The sequence below is a fragment of the Rhinoraja longicauda genome, chromosome 16 (genome assembly GCF_053455715.1).
Source record: "Rhinoraja longicauda isolate Sanriku21f chromosome 16, sRhiLon1.1, whole genome shotgun sequence".
Taxonomy (NCBI): domain Eukaryota; kingdom Metazoa; phylum Chordata; class Chondrichthyes; order Rajiformes; family Arhynchobatidae; genus Rhinoraja; species Rhinoraja longicauda.
The window spans coordinates 493,796-513,000 of NC_135968.1; the positions used below are offsets into that span (position 1 = coordinate 493,796).

The 19,205-nt window shown below is 53.2% G+C and overlaps 2 protein-coding genes across 2 annotated transcripts in view; both read left to right on the forward strand.

The window, feature by feature from the left end:
* The first annotated feature begins 4,147 nt into the window (after nt 1-4,147).
* On the forward strand, nt 4,148-13,773 carry LOC144601227 (uncharacterized). The gene is given in 5 exon segments (XM_078413203.1): nt 4,148-4,201; nt 4,530-5,597; nt 10,005-10,042; nt 10,112-11,365; nt 11,367-13,773. Coding segments are annotated over 4 exon segments (2,496 nt in total). The 5' UTR covers nt 4,148-4,201; nt 4,530-4,661; the 3' UTR covers nt 11,635-13,773.
* Nucleotides 13,774-17,656: 3,883 nt separating this feature from the next.
* Nucleotides 17,657-19,205, forward strand: part of LOC144601234 (uncharacterized) — a 55,655-nt gene continuing 54,106 nt past the window's right edge. Inside the window, exons 1-3 of the mRNA XM_078413239.1 lie at nt 17,657-17,729; nt 18,082-18,154; nt 18,343-19,175. Of these exons, the coding sequence (XP_078269365.1) occupies nt 18,466-19,175 (710 nt within the window). The 5' untranslated portion in view covers nt 17,657-17,729; nt 18,082-18,154; nt 18,343-18,465. The remainder of the gene's footprint in view (nt 17,730-18,081; nt 18,155-18,342; nt 19,176-19,205) is intronic.

The window sequence follows — 19,205 nt, forward strand, 5'->3', positions numbered from 1 at the left end:
CTAGTATCTTTGCTGGTGCTTCAGCAGGTTGGAGGAGCGGGTGAAGGCCTTGCTGCACTGGGCGCAGGGGAAGGGGCGCTCGCCAGTGTACTTTCAACTCTGGCATCGACTTGAAGCCTCAGCCCTGACTAATTCAAAAAGCTCTTGCCACAGTCGGAGCAGTAGAAGGGGGTGGAAGGGGCAGGGGAGGGTGGGGGTGAAGGAAGGAGTGAGAGGCTGAGGGTGAGGGGAGGAGGAAGGAGGGGAGAGGTGGTGAGGAGGCAAGGGGGGATGAGAGCGGTGGAAGTGAGGGGAGGGGGGGACGCGGGTGATGGGTAAGTGTGGGGGGCTCACTGACCTGGGGGCGCCGAGCATTCGGGCACCGCACTCATAACACTTCTGCTTGTTGGGCCCCGTCATGTGGTCCTCCACCGAAGCTCAGCCCGCACACCGAGCAGATGGGGGGGTGGCTCATCTGCACCCTGGCCGCCCTCAATGGTCGCTCACATCCCTGTCTCCGTCCACAGCAACGGTTCCTAAACCCTGCAGGAAGAGAACACAGAGGGTTCTCCAACTTCAGATAGCTCCTCTGTCCCTCCCTTCCCCTCCTCCTTCCCAGATCTCCCTCTATCTTCCTGTCTCCACCTATATCCTTCATTTGTCCCACCCCCGACATCAGTCTGAAGAAGGGTCTCGACCCGAAACGTCACCCATTCCTTCTCTCCCGAGATGCTGCCTGACCTGCTGAGTTACTCCAGCATTTTGTGAATAAATCAATTTGTACCAGCATCTGCAGTTATTTTCTTATATACAGAGGGTCAACAAGCTGGCAAACAGGACATTACTAACACGTGAATGGGTGCGTTTATGGAGGAAACCGTTATATAATTCTGGGCAGCAGTGTCGCAGTGGTACAGCTGCTGCCTCACCGCCACAGACCCGGGTTCAATTCTAACTATGGGTGGAGTCTGTACGGAGTTTGTGCATTCTCCCCTTGACCTGCGTGGGTTTTTACTCCAGGTGCTCCGGTTTCCTCTCTATTCACTTTTGTGAAAAATGAGTTAAATGCATTAACATGATCCTTACCCACTACCCTACAACCTGTAAAATTTTCATATTTAAATTCAACCGATAAGTAGGTCAAATAACATAGGCACCTTGTTTTGTTTTGTGATTTTTTTCAAATGTGAATATCTCATAACGACACATTTGTGGGTAAGCAGTATGTTGCACCAACCCCCTTCAATTTTACATCATTCAAAAATGAACTTCATAAACAAGAATAACACTTTTTATTTCTGTCATTCATGGTACGATTTACATCATTTTGTGTGTGAGATATACAGGGTTGCACTGTTTCGCATATCAGCTAACCTAAGAAAAGATCAAGTCCTGATTTATACCAGCTCTTCACCTCCCCCCTTGTCTGAAGAAGGGGCCCAACCTGAAACATCACCCATCCCTTTTCTCATGCTGCCTGACCTGGTGATTTACTCCAACACTGTGTCTATTTGAATTGGATTCATGCTTCTGTACCACGTCAGGCAGCATTGGTCATTTTAGTGGCTGTCAAGGGTTTTTAACTAATCAATTCACCAATTGAAATTTTCTTGGCTGTAAGTATTAAGTTAAATGTCTTCTCAATTATATTGTGGATGCATTAGTGTTCTATTGTTTGCAATTGCCTAATCCCTGCTTCCATGACTTTTTAAAATAAAACAAAAAGAGATACAGCTCATGGAGGTGAAATTAAAATTAACAGAGAAAGCAAAGAAGAACAGTTCATTAAATATGATCAATTGGCCAGATACAGAGTGGATCTCTCGTGCAAATATTCAATCAGTAACATCCAAAGTTTAAAGATCACAAAGCAGCAACTCTTCTAGAAATAGTCATAACAATACAATACACAATACAATTGTATTGTATTGTGCACTTCCATCCCCCACAAGGATGGCCTCGAAGCCCTCCATTTCTTCCTCGACCGTAGAACCAGCCAATCCCCATCTACCAACACTCTCCTCCGCCTAGCAGAGCTGGTTTTTACCCTCAACAACTTCTCCTTTGACTCCTCCCACTTCCTTCAAACCAGAGGCGTAGCTATGGGCACTCGCATGGGCCCCAGCTACGCCTGCCTCTTTGTCGGGTACGTCGAACAATCCCTGTTCCGGGCGTACACCGGCTCCATCCCCGAACTCTACCTCTGCTACATCAACGACTGCATTGGTGCTACCTCTTGTACCCATGCGGAACTCACTGACTTCATACACTTCACTTCCAATTTCCATCCTGCCCTTAAATATACCTGGACTATCTCCGACATCTCCCTCCCGTTTCTGGACCTCACCATCTCCATCACAGGAGACAGACTAGTGACGGACATTTACTATAAACCCACTGACTCGCACAGCTATCTGGACTACATTTCTTCCCACCCGGTCCCCTGCAAAAAGTCTATCCCATACTCCCAATTCCTCTGTCTATGCCGCATCTGCGCCCGGGATGAGGTGTTTCACACTAGGGCGTCAGAGATGTCCTCATTCTTCAGGTAACGGTGCTTCCCCTCTTCCATTATAGATGAGGCTCTCACTAGGGTCTCTTCTACATACCGCAGCTCCGCTCTTGCTCCCCCTCCCCCCACTCGCAACAAGGACAGATTCCCCTCGTTCTCACCTTCCACCCCACCAGCCAGCGGATCCAACAAATTATCCGCCAACATTTCCGTCACCTACAACGGGACCCCACCACTGGCCATATCTTCCCATCCCCTCTCTGCGTTCCGCAGAGACCGTTCCCTCCGTAACTCCCTGGTCCACTCGTCCCTTCCTACCCAAACCACCCCATCCCCGGTCACTTTCCCCAGCAACTGCACGAGATGCAACACCTGTCCCTTTACCTCCCCTCTCAACTCCATCCAAGGACCCAAACAGTCTTTCCAGGTGAGACAAAGGTTCACCTGCACCTCCTCCAACCTCATCTATTGCATCCGCTGCTCTAGATGTCAACTCATTTACATCGGCGAAACCAAGTGCAGGCTCGGCGATCGCTTCACTCAACACCTGCGCTCGGTCCGCATTGACCAACTGATCTCCCGGTGGCCGAGCACTTCAACTCCCCCTCCCATTCCCAGTCTGACCTTTCTGTCATGGGCCTCCTCCAGTGCCATAGTGAGGCCCACCGGAAATTGGTGGAACAGCACCTCATATTTCGCCTGGGCAGCTTGCAGCCCAGTGGTATGAACATCGACTTCTCCAACTTTAGATAGTTCCTCTGTCCCTCTCTTCCCCTCCTCCTTCCCAGATCTCCCTCTATCTTCCTGTCTCCACCTATATCCTTCCTTTGTCCCGCCCCCCTGACATCAGTCTGAAGAAGGGTCTCAACCCGAAACGTCACCCATTTCTTCTCTCCCGAGATGCTGCCTGACCTGCTGAGTTACTCCAGCATTTTGTGAATAAATACCTTCGATTTGTACCAGCATCTGCAGTTATTTTCTTATAATACAATACAATATATCTTTATTGTCATTGTACAGGGGTACAACGAGATTGGGAATGCGCCTTCCATACGATGCAATAAATTAATTAGCTAATCAGTATAAATGTATACAACCCAATGAAACAAAATTAGAGACAGTTTTAAAGTTCAAGTACGTCTGTGCCGGTTCACTGTGCAAAGTGAACTATCAACTTATGTTGATGTCAACTATCAACTTATCCAAAAATAAATGTTTGCAAACATTTTATACACAAAGAAATCGCAGAGAGTTATGAACACTGCCCAGTCTAACACACAGAATTTGCCTACTAAAATGGCGCTGAAATTTACTCTTGCCCTACTACGGTTTTCAGAGTCGAGTGGTCTATCTTGTTCCTCTAGTATCTTTGGCGAAGGCCTCGTCGCGCCTCACGTGACCGGCGACCTTGTTCGCCCCCCCTCCACTGACGAGCAGCTCCAGCCGCGAATCAGGGCAGATCCCGCCTCCCCGATCACGACGTCATACAGGACCAGGCACCGTCCCCTCCCGGCGTCCGACCAATCACAGCCGCGTGTACGCCCCTCGGACAGACAGCACCCTGCGCCAATCGCAGCCGCACATCCCGCCCTAGCAACGGTTGCCGCGGTGCAGCTGGCCAATCAGGGTCCGCGTTCCCTACCACCCCCCCCCTTCCCTCGACAACAGACGTGCGGCTCGACGCAGTGCCCGGATGCTCGGCACCCCCAGGTTGATGCGTCCCCCTTCTCCCCCTCGCCCTACCTTCCCCCCCTCCTCTCTCCCACCCCCCCTGCTTTCTCCCCATCCCCTCACTTCCACCGTCCTCATCCCCCTTGCCTCCTCACCACCTTCCGCCACCTCACGCCCTCTCCCCCTCACTCCACCCGTTCTTCCCTCACAACCCTCCCTTCATCCCTACCCCCTCACCCACTCTTCCTCTTCACCCCTTTCCCCTACCTCTCAACCCCCCCCCCCCCCCTTCAAGCACTAGTGATGTTCATGTGTTAGTAATGTCCTGTTTGCCAACTTGTTGACCCTCTGTGTTCCCCTCCTGCAGGTTTTAGGAGCCGTTGCTGTGGACGGAGAGATGGGGACGTGAGCGGCCATTGAGGGCGGCCAGGGTGCCGGTGAGCCCCCCCCCCCCCCCCCCCAGCCTCGTTGTGCAGGCTGAGCTTCGGTGGTGGACCATATGATGGGGCACAAAGAGAAGAAGCGTTATGTTTGCGACGTGTGTGGCAAGGCCTGGCAGCAGCCGAGCCAGCTGGAGACCCACCGGCGGGTGCACACGGGCGAGAAGCCCTTCACCTGCTCCACCTGCGGCCAGAGGTTTGCCCAGATTTCGGGGATGTGGCACCACCAGCGGGTGCACAGCGGTGAGCGGCCCTACACCTGCTCCGACTGCGGCAAGGGCTTCAAGACGTCGACGGTACTGAAGGTGCACCGGCGGCTGCACACCGGGGAGCGGCCGTACACCTGCAGCGACTGCGGCAAGGGCTTCATCCAGTCCGCCAGACTGCTGGAGCACCGGCACACCCACACAGATGAGCGCCCCTTCACCTGCGCCCAGTGCGGCCAGGGCTTCACCCAGTCCACCAGTCTGCGGAAACACCAGCGCATCCACACAGGTGAGCGCCCCTTCACCTGCGCCCAGTGTGGCCAGGGCTTCACCCAGTCTGCCAGTCTGCAGAAACACAAGCGCATCCACACTGGCGAGCGCCCCTTCACCTGCGCCCAGTGCGGCAAGGGCTTCACCTGCTCCGGCAGCCTGCTGCAGCACCAGTACATCCACACCGGTGAGCGCCCCTTCACCTGCACCCAGTGTGGCAAGGGCTACACCACCTCCTCCAAGCTGCTGAAGCACCAGCAGGTGCATGCTGGCGACCATCCCATCCCCAGCCCGTTGAGTGGCAAGCGCTTTGCCGTGGCCTCCCACGCCCTGTCTCACCAGCGCGTACACACCAGTGGCCAGCCCCACAACTGCCAGTACTGCGGCGAGGCTTTTGACAGCTCGCGGGGACTGCGGCAGCACCGGCGGGCCCACGCTGGCGACCGACTCTTCCCACCGCGGCAACCGTTTCAAGAGCGCACAGGGGCTGGGGGAGCACCAGCGGATACACACCGGAGAGAGACCCTTTGAGTGCGCTGAGTGTGGCGAGGGTTTCACCTGCATGACCAGCCTGTGGCAGCACCGACGTACCCACACCGGCGATCGCCCATTCACCTGCCCGCTGTGTGGCAAGGCCTTTGCCCGCTCCTCCAGCCTGCTGGATAGGCACTGTTTAGGTAGACGCAAAATGCTGGAAGGAATGGGTAACTTTTTGGGTTGCGACCCTCTTCAGACCCGAAACGTCACCTTCCGTCTCTCCGGAGAGGCTGCCTGTCCTGCTGAGTTACTTCAGCAATTCGTGTCCTTTTTGGTAAATCAGCATCTGCAGTTCCTTGTTTTTAAACCATTTGGTAAACCCTCTCTGCACCTTCCCCAAAGCCTCCACATCAGCCCTGTAATGACCAGAACTGTATGCAATACTCCAAATGCTACACGTATACATTCTACTCTTATCTCACACCCTTTTATCTGCATGTTTTCTCTCGCCTCTGTCACTCACTCCACCCATCTGCCGATCACCCCCTCATCTAGCAACAAAGTGTCAGTCTGTAGAAGGGTCCCTACCCGAAACGTCACCTATCCATGTTCTCCACAGATGCTGCCTGTTCCGCTGAGTTACTCCAGCACTTCGTGTTAGAGTCATTGAGTGATACATTGAGGAAACAAGACCTTTGGCCCAACTTGCTCACACCGGCCAACATGTCCCAGCTACACAAGTGCCACCTGCCTGCGTTTGGTCCGTATCCCTCCAAACTTGTCCTATCCATGTACCTGTCTATAACTGTGGTGGGAGATGGATGGAGAAGTTTTTTCTAATATCAGCCCTCCTTGACCCTGTCAAGGAACAGACAATCAACAGTACTGGCATCTTCTCATTCATACTGTATCCAAGTGAAAATGCAAAAACTGGGCCAAGCTGCACACAGCCGACTGCTCACAGTACCAGCTGGCTGTGACTGGGCCGAAAACGTTAAGACATTTTAAAGTGTTTTTTGTAAAAGAAAGTCTTGATGCATGTGTGCCTTACGTAATAAATAAAGCTAGTTTCTCCTGACCTCACTGTGTTCTTTGGAATTCTTCAGAATTCATGTCGTGCTGTCAATAATGAAAGAAGATGCCAACCATCTCCAGAAATGATCAGAAATTATTCGCGCCTCCATGCATATCTGTAGCCGCAGGGCAGTCAGACACCTCCCCACTACTTCAAAGATAGTTCCTGTAGTTGGGAATATCATTTGGCCACGTTGTTTTTTATTTGTTTAATGGAATTAATTAATTAATTAAGTTTATTGGCCAAGTATGTACACACACAAGGAATGTGCCTTTGTCATAACATGAACATATAGTAAACAATTAAGAACAAAGCATAAAATATTAAGAATACAACATTACGGTTAAACGTGTGAGTAAAATAAACCAGAGCGGAAATAGACTACAGACTTTTGATTATTGAGTAGAGCTACAACTCGTGGAAACAAAGCTGTTTTTATGCCTGGCTGTGGCTGCTTTAACAGTCTGGAGTCGTCTTCCAGAGGGATGTGCTTCAAAGAGTTTGTGGCCAGGGTGAGAGGGGTCAGAGATGATCTTACCCGCTTGCTTCCTGGCCCTTGCAGTGTACAGTTCATCAATGGGGAGGAAGGTTGTAGCTCACCGCTATGGGTACGCAGGTGCTGCCACAGGCTGGACATGCTGGTGAAACTTTTTCAGTCAGAGAGTTGTAAATCTGTGGAATTCTCTGCCTCTGAATGCATTCAAGAGAGAGCTAGATAGAGCTCTTGAGGATAGCGGAGTCAAGGGGTATGGGGAGAAGGCAGGAACAGGGTACTGATTGAGAATGACAATAGACAATAGGTGCAGGAGTAGGCCATTCAGCCCTTCGAGCCAGCACCGCCATTCAATGCGATCATGGCTGATCACTCTCAATCAGTACCCCGTTCCTGCCTTCTCCCATACCCCCTCACTCCGCTATCCTTAAGAGCTCTATCCAGCTCTCTCTTGAAAGCATCCAACGAACTGGCCTCCTCTGCCTTCTGAGGCAGAGAATTCCACACCTTCACCACTCTCTGACTGAAAAAGTTCTTCCTCATCTCCGTTCTAAATGGCTTACCCCTTATTCTTAAACTGTGGCCCCTTGTTCTGGACTCCCCCAACATTGGGAACATGTTTCCTGCCTCTAATGTGTCCAATCCCCTAATTATCTTATATGTTTCAATAAGATCCCCCCTCATCCTAAATTCCAGTGTATACAAGCCTAATTGCTCCAGCCTTTCAACATACGACAGTCCCGCCATTTCGGGAATTAACCTAGTGAACCTACGCTGCACGCCCTCAATAGCAAGAATATCCTTCCTCAAATTTGGAGACCAAAACTGCACACAGTACTCCAGGTGCGGTCTCACCAGGGCCCGGTACAACTGTAGAAGGACCTCTTTGCTCCTATACTCAACTCCTCTTATCATATCATATCATATCATATATATACAGCCGGAAACAGGCCTTTTCGGCCCACCAAGTCCGTGCCGCCCAACGATCCCCGTACATTAACACTATCCTACACCCACTAGGGACAATTTTTACATTTACCCAGCCAATTAACAATTACGAAGGCCAACATTCCATTGGCTTTCTTCACTGCCTGCTGTACCTGCATGCTTCCTTTCAGTGACTGATGCACTAGGACACCCAGATCTCGTTGAACATCCCCTCTTCCCCTCAGCCATGATCACATTGAATGGTGGTGCTGGCTCGAAGGGCCGAATGGCCTACTCCTGCACCTATTGTCTATTGAAACCCTTGCCACATTCGGTGCACACAAAGGTTCTCTCTCCAGTGTGTATCCGCTGGTGCTCCCGCAGCCCCCCTGTGCTCTAGACTTTAGTGACACAGCTCGTAAACAGGCCTTTCGGCCTATCGAGTCCGCGCCGAAGTTTGGATGCTACCGATTGAATATTTGCACTAGAGAGCCACTCTGTATTTGGCCAATTCATCATATTTAATGAACTGTTCATCTTTGCTTCCTCTGTTCATTTTAATTTCACCTCCACGAGCTGTATCTCTTTTTGTTTTATTTTAAAAAGTAATGGAAGCAGAGATTGGGTATTTGCAAACAATAGTAAGCTGTATCCACAATCGGCCAATCACAGAAGGCCCCGCCTCCCCGCCATGACGTCACACAGGCCCAGGTACCGCCCCCTCCCGCGCCCCCGTTGCAGGTGAACGCGTCCTATAGGTCAAGCCGCAGTCCCGCCCCTTGGACAGACAGCGACCCTCGCCAATCGCAGCCGCCCAACTCGCCCTAGTAACGGTAGGCACGGCCGGCCAATCAGGGTCTACGTCCCGTCGTCCCCCTCCCCACACCACGGACGTCCGGCACGTCGCGGTGCCCGGATGCTCGGCAGCCCCAGGTCGATGCGGCCCCCTTCTCCTCTTCACTGCTCCACTCCCTCCTCCCCTTCCCTTCTCCCCCTCACTCCTCCCCTTCACTCCCTTCTCCCCCCTCACTCCACTCTCCCTTCCCCTTCTCCCCCTCACTCTACCCTCCCCTCTCCCCTTCCCTTCTCCCCCTCACTCCCCCCTCCCCTTCTCCCCCCTCACTCCACCCTCCCCTTTCCCCCTCACTCTACTCTCCCCCTTCCCTTCTCCCCCTCACTCCCCCCTCCCCTTCTCCCCCTTCACTCCACCCTCTCCCTTCCCCTTCTCCCCCTCACTCCACCCTCTCCCTCCTCCTCCTTCCCCTTCACCCCCTCACTCCACTCTCCCACCCCCCTCCTTTCTCCCCATCCCCTCACTTCCACCGTCCCCATCCCTCCTTGCCTCCTCATCACCTTTCTCCACCTCACCCCCTCTCCCCCCTCACTCCACCCTCACAACCCTCCCTCCTTTTATCCTTCCCCCCTCTTCTATGAGGAAAGATTGAAAAGTCGAGGCTTGTATTGACTGGAGTTTAGAAGGATGAGAGGGGATCTTATAGAAACATATAAAATTATAAAAGGACTGGACAAGCTAGATGCAGGAAAAATGTTCCCAATGTTGGGGTAGCCACAGTCTAAGAATAAAGGGGAGGCCATTTAAAACTGAGGTGAGAAGAAACTTTTTCACCCAGAGAGTTGTGAATTTGTGGAATTCTCTGCCACAGAGGTCAGTGGAAGCCAATTCACTGGATGGATTTAAGACAGAGTTAGATAGAGCTCTAGGGGCTAGCGGAATCAAGGGATATGGGGAGAAGGCAGGCACGGGTTATTGATAGGGGACAATCAGCCATGATCACAATGAATGGCGGTGCTGGCTTGAAGGGCCGAATGGCCTCCCCCTGCACCTATTTTCTGTTTCCATGTTAAATCCCTTTCCTTCCAGAACTAGTGATGTTCACATGTTAGTAATGTCCTGTTTGCCAGCTTGTTGACCCTCTGTGTTCCCCTCCTGCAGGTTTTAGGAGCCATTGCTGTGGACGGAGAGACGGGGACGTGAGCGGCTATTGAGGGCGGTCAGGGTGCCGGTGAGCCCCCCCCCCCATCTGCTCGGTGTGCGGACTGAGCTTCGGTGGAGGACCACATGACGGGGCACAAAAAGAAGAAGCGTTATGTTTGCGACGTGTGTGGCAAGGCCTGGCAGCAGCCGAGCCAGCTGGAGACCCACCGGCGGGTACACACAGGAGAACGCCCCTTCGACTGCTCAGACTGCGGTAAGAGCTTTAAGACGTCGCAATACCTGAATCGCCACCGGCGGGCGCACACGGGCGAGAAGCCCTTCACCTGCTCCACCTGCAGCAAGAGGTTTGCCCTGTTTTCGGGGATGTGGAAGCACCAGCGGGTGCACAGCGGCGAGCGGCCCTTCACCTGCTCCGACTGCGGCAAGGGCTTCAAGTCGTCGACGGTACTGAAGGCACACCGGTGGCTGCACACCGCGGAGCGGCCGTACACCTGTAGCGACTGCGGCAAGGGCTTCAGCAGATCCATCAGACTGCAGGAGCACCAGCGCATCCACACCGGCGAGCGCCCCTTCACCTGCGCCCAGTGCGGCAAGGGCTACACCCGCAATGACACCCTGGTGCAACACTATCGCGAGCACTCCAGCGGGAGGCCCTTCAGCTGCTCCGACTGCAGCAAGAGCTTTGCCCAGTTGTCTAGACTACAGCGGCACCGCCGGGTGCACACCAGTGAGCGGCCCTTCACTTGCTCTGACTGCGGCAAAGGCTTCAAATCGTTGACAGAGGTAAAAGGGCACAGGCGCCTGCACACCGGAGAGCGGCCCTACACTTGCAGCGACTGCGGCAAGGGCTTCATCCAGTCCGCCAGCCTGCAGGAGCACTGGCGCACCCACACAGGCGAGCGCCCCTTCACCTGCGCCCAGTGCGGCCAGAGCTATACCAGCTCCTCCAACCTGGTGCAGCACCAGCGCACCCACACAGCCGAGCCCCCCTTCACCTGCGCCCAGTGTGGCCAGGGCTTCACCCAGTCCGCCAGTCTGCGGAAACACCAGCGCATCCACACCGGCGAGCGCCCCTTCACCTGTGCCCAGTGCGGCAAGGGCTTCACCTGCTCCGGCAGCCTGCTGCAGCACCAGTACATCCATACCGGCGAGCGCCCCTTCACCTGCACCCAGTGTGGCAAGGGCTACATCACCTCCTCCAAGCTGCTGAAGCACCAGCAGGTGCACACCGGCGACTGTCCCAGCCCCAGCCCGGAGAGTGGCGAGTGCTTTGCCGTGGCCTCCCACGTCCTGTCTCACCAGCGCGTACACACCAGTGGCCAGCCGTACAACTGCCAGTACTGCGGTGAGGCTTTTGACAGCTCGCGGGGGCTGCGGCAGCACCGGCGGGCCCATGCCGGCGAGTGACTTTTCCCACCGCGGCAACCGTTTCAAGAGCGCACGGGGGCTGGGGGAGCACCAGCGGATACACACCAGAGAGAGACCCTTTGAGTGCGCTGAGTGTGGCGAGGGTTTCATCCACATGACCAGCCTGTGGCAGCACCGGCGAGCGCCCATTCACCTGCCCGCTGTGTGGCAAGGCCTTTGCCCGCTCCTCCAGCCTGCTGGCACACCGCGCCGTGGATAGGCACTGTTTAGGTAGACGCAAAATGCTGGAAGGTATGGGTAACTTTTTGGGTTGCGACCCTCTTCAGTCCCGAAACGTCACCCATTCCGTCTCGCCGGAGATAGACAATAGACAATAGGGGCAGGAGTAGGCCATTCGGCCCTTCGAGCCAGCACCGCCATTCAAAGTGATCATGGCTGATCATTCTCAATCAGTACCCCGTTCCTGCTTTCTCCCCATACCCCCTGACTCCGCTATCCTTAAGAGCTCTATCTAGCTCTCTCTTGAATGTATTCAGAGAATTGGCCTCCACGGCCCTCTGAGGCAGAGAATTCCACAGATTCACAACTCTCTGACTAAAAAAGTTTTTCCTCATCTCTGTTCTAAATGGCCTACCCCTTATTCTTAAACTGTGGCCCCTGGTTCTGGACTCCCCCAACATTGGGAACATGTTTCCTGCCTCTAACGTGTCCAACCCCTTAATAATTTTATACGTTTCGATAAGATCCTCTCTCATCCTTCTAAATTCCAGTGTATACAAACCTAGTCGCTCCAGTCTTTCAACATATGACAGTCCCGCCAGATGCTGCCTGTCCCGCTGAGTTACTTCAACAATTTGTGTCCTTTTTGGTAAATCAGCATCTGCAGTTCCTTGTTTTTAAACCATTTGGTAAACCCTCGCTGCACCCTCCCCAAAGCCTCCACATCAGCCCTATAATGGAGTTGAAAGAGTTAATGGCTATTAACTTTGTATGATGGAATGCAAACCTGGTTGTATGCTTGTGGAGCTTCTATATTGTTGAAAGTGAAGGAATGCTAATTGCGCATAAGAATACAGAATAGCTTTATTTGTCATTCGTTTTCCCGGACGAGATTATTTTGCCAGCAGTACAAAAAACAAAAAATACAAGGCACACAACCCCAACACAAACATCCATCACAGTGACTCCAAACACCCCCTCACTGTGATGGAGGCAAAAAAAACGTCCTCTCTCTTCCCCCATACCCCTCCCACGGACAGACAGCTCGACCCCTACCGAGGCGACCGACCTGCACAGCCCCCGCAAGGAGATGGAAAGCCCCCGTGTCTGAGCCGCACCGGGCGCTGGAAAGTCCCGCGGCCGTACCGGGCGATGGAAGGAGCTGCGGCCGAGCCGCACCGGTGGATGGAAGGCACTGCGGCCGAGCCGCACCGGGCGCTGTTAAGTCCCGCGGCTGAGCCGCGCCGGGCACTGTTCAGTCCCACGGCCGAGCCGCACCGGGCGATGGAAGGCCCCGCGGCCGAGCTGCACCGGGCGCTGTTAGGTCCCGCGGCCGAGCCGCGCCGGGCGATGGAAGGCCCCGCGGCCGAGCCGCACCAGGCGATGGAAGGCCCCGCGGCCGAGCCGCACCGGGCGCTGTGCAGTCCCACAGCCGAGCCGCACCGGGCGATGGAAGGCCCCGCGACCGAGCCTCGCCCCGAGGAAGAGACCTAAAAAAAGAAAGATTTCCCCCCCCCCCCCCACACATACACAACCAAAAACAAAACACCCCAACACACAAACAAAAAAAGGACAAAGGACAAACAGATTGCTGGCGAGCCACAGCCATTAGGCGCCGCCACACGTGACCGTACGTGAAAGGATGTGTCTGGTAGCTGAAAGTTACAATCCCTGGAAACCACAGAAATAATAAAATGGTAGAATGAATGAACAGGATGAGCCTGAACTTTGTGTCCTGAATAGCTGATGTTTGCAAAATTGCACCAGGCAAGATAAGACTATGCAATTCTTAAAGTCTCTAGAGTGGTACATCCTGTTATCCCTGGGAAAGATGTACGAGAAAGACGATGGACAATGCTCTTGTTAAGATTAGGATGTGGTTAACTGTTGACTGTGGGAGTGTGAAAACAGGACCTTCTGTGTTATGATAAGGGTCCTTACCTTCACTAATAACTTATTGTATAATAGTTTATGACTTTAGGGTGACAAGTATATTGTGTTCTAATACAATGTGATTGATTTGAAGGAAATGTTGTGTTAAACATTCTTGCTGCAAATTCTGTATAAAAATGCTGCGAAAATGCTGTATTTTTGAGTGGAAGCAAGGGGAGTGCTGAGTATGGTCATATACCCTTAGCACTGATCCCCCCCACTCCCGTCTGACGATAATTAAAACTTTGCTTGGTTTACCTATAACTGTTTATGTTGTTGTCTGTTTTAAGAAACAAATGGAGAGGGTACAGAGGAGATTTACTAGAATGTTGCCTGGGTTTCAGCACTAAGGCTACAGAGAGAGGTTGAACAGGTTGGGTCTTTATTCTTTGGAGCGTAGAAGGTTGAGGGGGGACTTGATAGAGGTTTTTTAAATTTTGAGAGGGACGGACAGAGTTGACGTGGGTAGGCTTTTCCCTTTGAGAGTGGGGAAGATTCCAACAAGGGGACATAGCTTCAGAATTGAGGGACAAAGGTTTAGGGGTAACATGAGGGGGAACTTCTTTACTCAGAGGGTTGTGGCTGTATGGAATGGGCTTCCGGTGGAAGTGGTGGAGGCTGGCTCGATTTTATTATTTAAGAGTAAATTGGATAGGTATATGGATAAGAGGGGATTAGAGGGTTATCGTCTGAGTGCAGGTAGATGAGACTAGGTCAGGGAGAATGGTCGGCGTGGACTGGTAGGGCCGGACAGGCCTGTTTCCATGCTGTAGTTGTTATATGTTATATGTTAAACTTTAACATTGGCGTAGTCGGCAGGATCTCGCTGGGACCAACAACAGATGACTGAGTAAGAGGCTGCAGAGTAACCGGGACCGGACAGGGAGAAAATTGAGCTCTAGTCGGACCCCTTGAGACCGACCTCCCAAAGAAGCTCCCGGGAACACTGTGGTCCCTCGTCAGGAGCGTGATCTGGTTTCAGCCGAGATCCTTAGAAACAGGCAACGAAGGTAAGACCTATTGTAAGTTAAGATTGTGAATGGTTTTGCTACTGAGAAAGTAGTCGGCAATGGGGTAGAGGAAACTCTGAAGGTTTATCGTAAGTTAAGATTGTGAATGTTTTTGCTACTGAGAAAGTAGTCGGCAATGGGGTAGAGAAACCTCCAAAGGTTTATCGTAAATTAAGATGGTGAATGGTTTTGCTACTGAGAAAGTAGTCGGCAATTGGCTACAGCAAACTCAAAAGGTTTGTCGTTAATTAAGATGAGGAATAATTTGGATATGAGTCACGGGGGAGCACCCGGGCAACACATGTGTTATAATAAAGATTCTAGAATATTAAGTTATGTTAACCAAACGTTTGGGTGAAGAGTCTGGGCCAGTTGAAGGAACTGTTAAAAAGGCAGAAATGTCAATTTTGGAAAAAGATGCAGGAAAGAAATGGAAAAAAAGAATTAAAGAATGGAAAGTGAGGCAGAAAAGAAGAGGGCGGAGATGTGAGAGAGGAGTTGGATGGATAATGCATGTGAGAAGGGGATTGAGTTGAGAAATCAGGATGGAACTATGAAAGAATGGAAGGTGCTCCAGATAGTGGCCGTGGCAGGAAAAAAAAGAACTAAAAAAGAGCGCGCTCGGAACATTGATAAAAAGAGCTCAGAACCAAAACAATTAGTAGTTAAGAACAAACCTGGTACCAGTAAATCCTCCGGAGACCCTATGTCTGGCATGACAAGCCTTTTTGCTAGTGAAGATGAGGAGGGTCCCACATGGAGGAGACCTCCTCCATATACCCCACCAGTAGGCGCTAGTGCCCTTATTGAAATACAGGCACCATTAGTGGCTCCCTTATACCCCAAAATTCCAACAGGGAAGCCAGGGGAGAAGTAAGGGCACGAGACCAAGAAGATGCAGGTGCGGGAACAGAATCCGAAGAAAAGGAGGTTAGGAAAGACAGGGGGAAAGCGGAGGCAGCGATATCAAACGACCGGTGGCATACTTTTCGGACAGGTTAGATGCAGTAGCTCACAGATACCCCCCATGCACCCAGACCTTGCCTGGATTACATGCTTGTGTAGCTGCATTAATGAATGCGGGCCAAACCAAACACGTCACCCAGGCACGATTGGGAAGGTATGAGTTTACACTTTTAAATAATCCTAACCTGACATTTATAATTTATCCATTAGTATTTTTGACACAGCCACCGGAGTATTGACGATTTCAAAACCCCCTCTCAGCACAACAAACTGAACTCTTTGTGCTAACTCGTATATGCATTCTACCCAAGGACAAATGTATCAACATCTATATAGACTCCAGGTATGCATTCGGAGTAGCCCATGATTTTGGAGCGCTATGGCAACACAGAGGATTTCTCACTTCTGTGGGAACACCAATTTAGAATGCCCTATTCATCAGTAACCTCCTCAAGGCTCTTCTCTTGCCGAAACAATTGGCCATTCTAAAATGTGATGCCCATACAGGGGGAGACGATCCCGTCTCCAAGGGAAATGCCTATGCAGATCGGGTAGCCAAGGATGCAGCCTGTAGATCAAATAACCTGGTACCCCCAGGACATACAGAACTAGTAAATAGAACGGTCTTGCCAGACATGAGGGAGGTTCAGGAATTACAGAGGGACGCCTCTGCACTTGAGAAACAACTCTGGAAACAAGAGGGATGCGCCATTGACTCCACCACGGGACTTTGGCTCACCCCTCGCACAAGTTTGTGTACCTGATGCATTCTTACCCACCCTTCTAACCTATATCCACTCCCTTACACATGCTGGAAAGGAGGGAATGATTAGGACGATGAAGGAAACGTGGTGGCATCCAAAAATTTGGCAGGGACCCTAAAGTAAGCCTCTAAATGCAGGATTTGCCAGAAATCCAACCCAGGCAAACCTATTGAAGCACCCTCCGGGGTGACACCGATGCCAGCACGACCGTTTGAATGTATTCAGATTGATTTATTGAAATGCCACGGGCCCATTGCTATAAGTATTGCTTAGTGATATTGGATTTGTTTAGCAGGTAGATTGAAGCTCCACCAACCAGTAATAATACTGCTGAAACTACTGCGACATTGTTGTTAAGAGAAATTATTCCGAGATTCGGGCTGCCTACTGTTATAAGTTCTGATAATGGTCCACATTTTATTGCAACTGTCAACAAAGAATTAAGAGGACGCCCCTTCGACTGCTCAGACTGCGGTACGAGCTTCAAGACCGCATTATCTGAATCTCCACCGGCGGGCACACACGGGCGAGAAGCCCTTCACCTGCTCCACCTGCGGCAAGAGGTTTGCCCTGTTTTCGGGGATGTGTTTTCAGTCAGAGAGTTGTGAATCTGTGGAATTCACTGCCTCAGAAGGCAGTGGAGGCCAATTCTCTGAATGCATTCAAGAGAGAGCTAGATAGAGCTCTTAAGGATAGCAGAGTCAGGGGGTATGGGGAGAGGGCAGGAACGGGGTACTGATTGAGAATGATCAGCCATGATCACATTGAATGGCGGTGCTGGCTCGAAGGGCCGAATGGCCTCCTCCTGCGTCTATTGTCTCCCACATCCGGGACAAGGTCACCGCCCCGCGCCCCACGTGACCTCACTCAGCCAGCGGCCACGTGCTCCCGCTGCACTAATGGCAGCCGCCCGGGCCGGGAGGCGGGTTGCTACGCAACCTCCGGCAGGCGGCGCCCGGACCTTTGGGGCCGACGCTGTCCGGAACAGGTAGGCACAGGTTTAACCAGCAGGTTTTTTCTGTAAATGTCCGGGCGCACAGCAACCCCCCCCCCCCCCCAGGGCCCAATACAGGACAAGAGCGGTACCTTAAGGGGGTCGAGTTGTGAGGGGGTGGAGGGAAGGTGGAGAAGGGTGCGGGGTCTACGGGGATGTGGGGTGTGGGAGCGCACCAACCTGGGGGCAAGTGCGGGTTAAACTGCTGCGATTGGTGGAGGGTGCTGTCTGTCCGAGAGGCGGGGCTATCGGACGCGCGCTTCTGCGCCTGGGGGGCGGGGACGAGGCTTTGATTGGTTGGACGCAGGGAGGGGCGGTACCTAGTCCTTTGTGACGTCGTAGACGGGAGTCGCATCCCATTGGTCGCTGACGCTGCCATTCAGTGGGGGGGATATGGGGGAAATCTGGTCGCCGGTCACGTGAGCCCTCCGCCCGCTCAGCGCCGGGTGCGAGGGGAAGGAGGGGAGAGGTGAGGTGGTAAGGGGAAAATGAGGGGAGGTGACAGTGGGGTGAGGAAGCAAGTGGGAGAGGGAGGGGAGGGGGTGCCCGCCCCGACCTGGGCGCGCCGAGCATCCGGGCACCGCGTCAAGCCGCCTGTCCGCCCGCCAGCCGCCCTGCGCCGTGACGTATTTTTCCCCAGCACATTGTGCCCATCTTTGGCAGACACAAGGAACTGCAGATGCTGGTTCATGCACAAAAAGACACAGAGTGCTGGAGTAACATAGCACGTCAGGCAGCATCTCTGATTAGCGTGGATCACCGACGTTTCAGGTCTGCAGGAAGGTCGTGACCTAAAAAACTCTGATCCGTGTTCTCCACAGATACTGCCCGAACCGCTGAGTGACTCCAGCTCTCTGTGACCCTCTTCCCATGATGCATGCTGCCTCGCCCCAGGTGACTTCCCCCTCCCCCCCACTACACTGACATCCCACTTCCCCACTCCCTCATCCCCCCGCTTCACTCTGTCCTCCCCCCCACACCACCCTGAGCCCCATTCCCTCCCCTTCATGCACTGGTGATGTTCACGTGTCAGTAATCTCCTGTTTGCCAGCTTGTTGACCCTCTGTGTTCCCATCCTGCAGGTTTTAGGAGCCGTTGCTGTGGACGGAGAGACGGGGACGTTAGCGACCATTGCGGGCGGCCAGGGTGCCGGTGAGCCCCCCCCATCTGCTCGGTGTGTGGGCTGAGCTTCGGTGGAAGACCACATGACAGGGCAAAACAAGGAGAAGCGTTATGTGTGTGACGTGTGTGGGAAAGCCTGGCTGTACCCATGCCTACTGGAGACCCACCGGCGGGTGCACACGGGAGAACGCCCCTTTGACTGCTCGGAGTGCGGCAAGAACTTCACTTGCTACCAGACCCTGCAGCGGCACAACCGCGTACACTCCGACGAGAGGCCCTTTGGCTGCTCCCACTGCAGCAAGTGCTTCAAGACGACAAATGAGCTGAAGATCCACCGGCGGGTGCACACGGGCGAGAAGCCCTTTGGCTGCTCCACCTGCGGCAAGAGCTTTGCCCAGTTGTCGGCACTGAGGGATCACCGGCAGGTGCACACGGGCGAGAAGCCCTTTGGCTGCTCCACCTGCGGCAAGAGCTTTTCCCAGTCGTCGGGGCTGCGGGCGCACCAGCGTATCCACACCGGCGAGCGCCCTTACACCTGTGCCCAGTGTGGCAAGGGATTCACTCGCTCATACACCCTACTGCAGCACCTGCCCATTCACACCGGCGAGCGCCCCTACACCTGCGCCCAGTGTGGCAAGGGCTTCACCCGCTCCTCCAAGCTGCTGAGGCACCAGCGGGTGCACGCCGGCAAGCGACCTATCCCCAGCCTGGTGAGTGGAGAGCGCTTTGCCATGGCCTCCCACACCCTGTCTCACCAGCACTTGCACACGAGTGGCCAGCCCCACGACTGCTAGTACTGCGGTGAGGCGTTTGACAGCTGCGG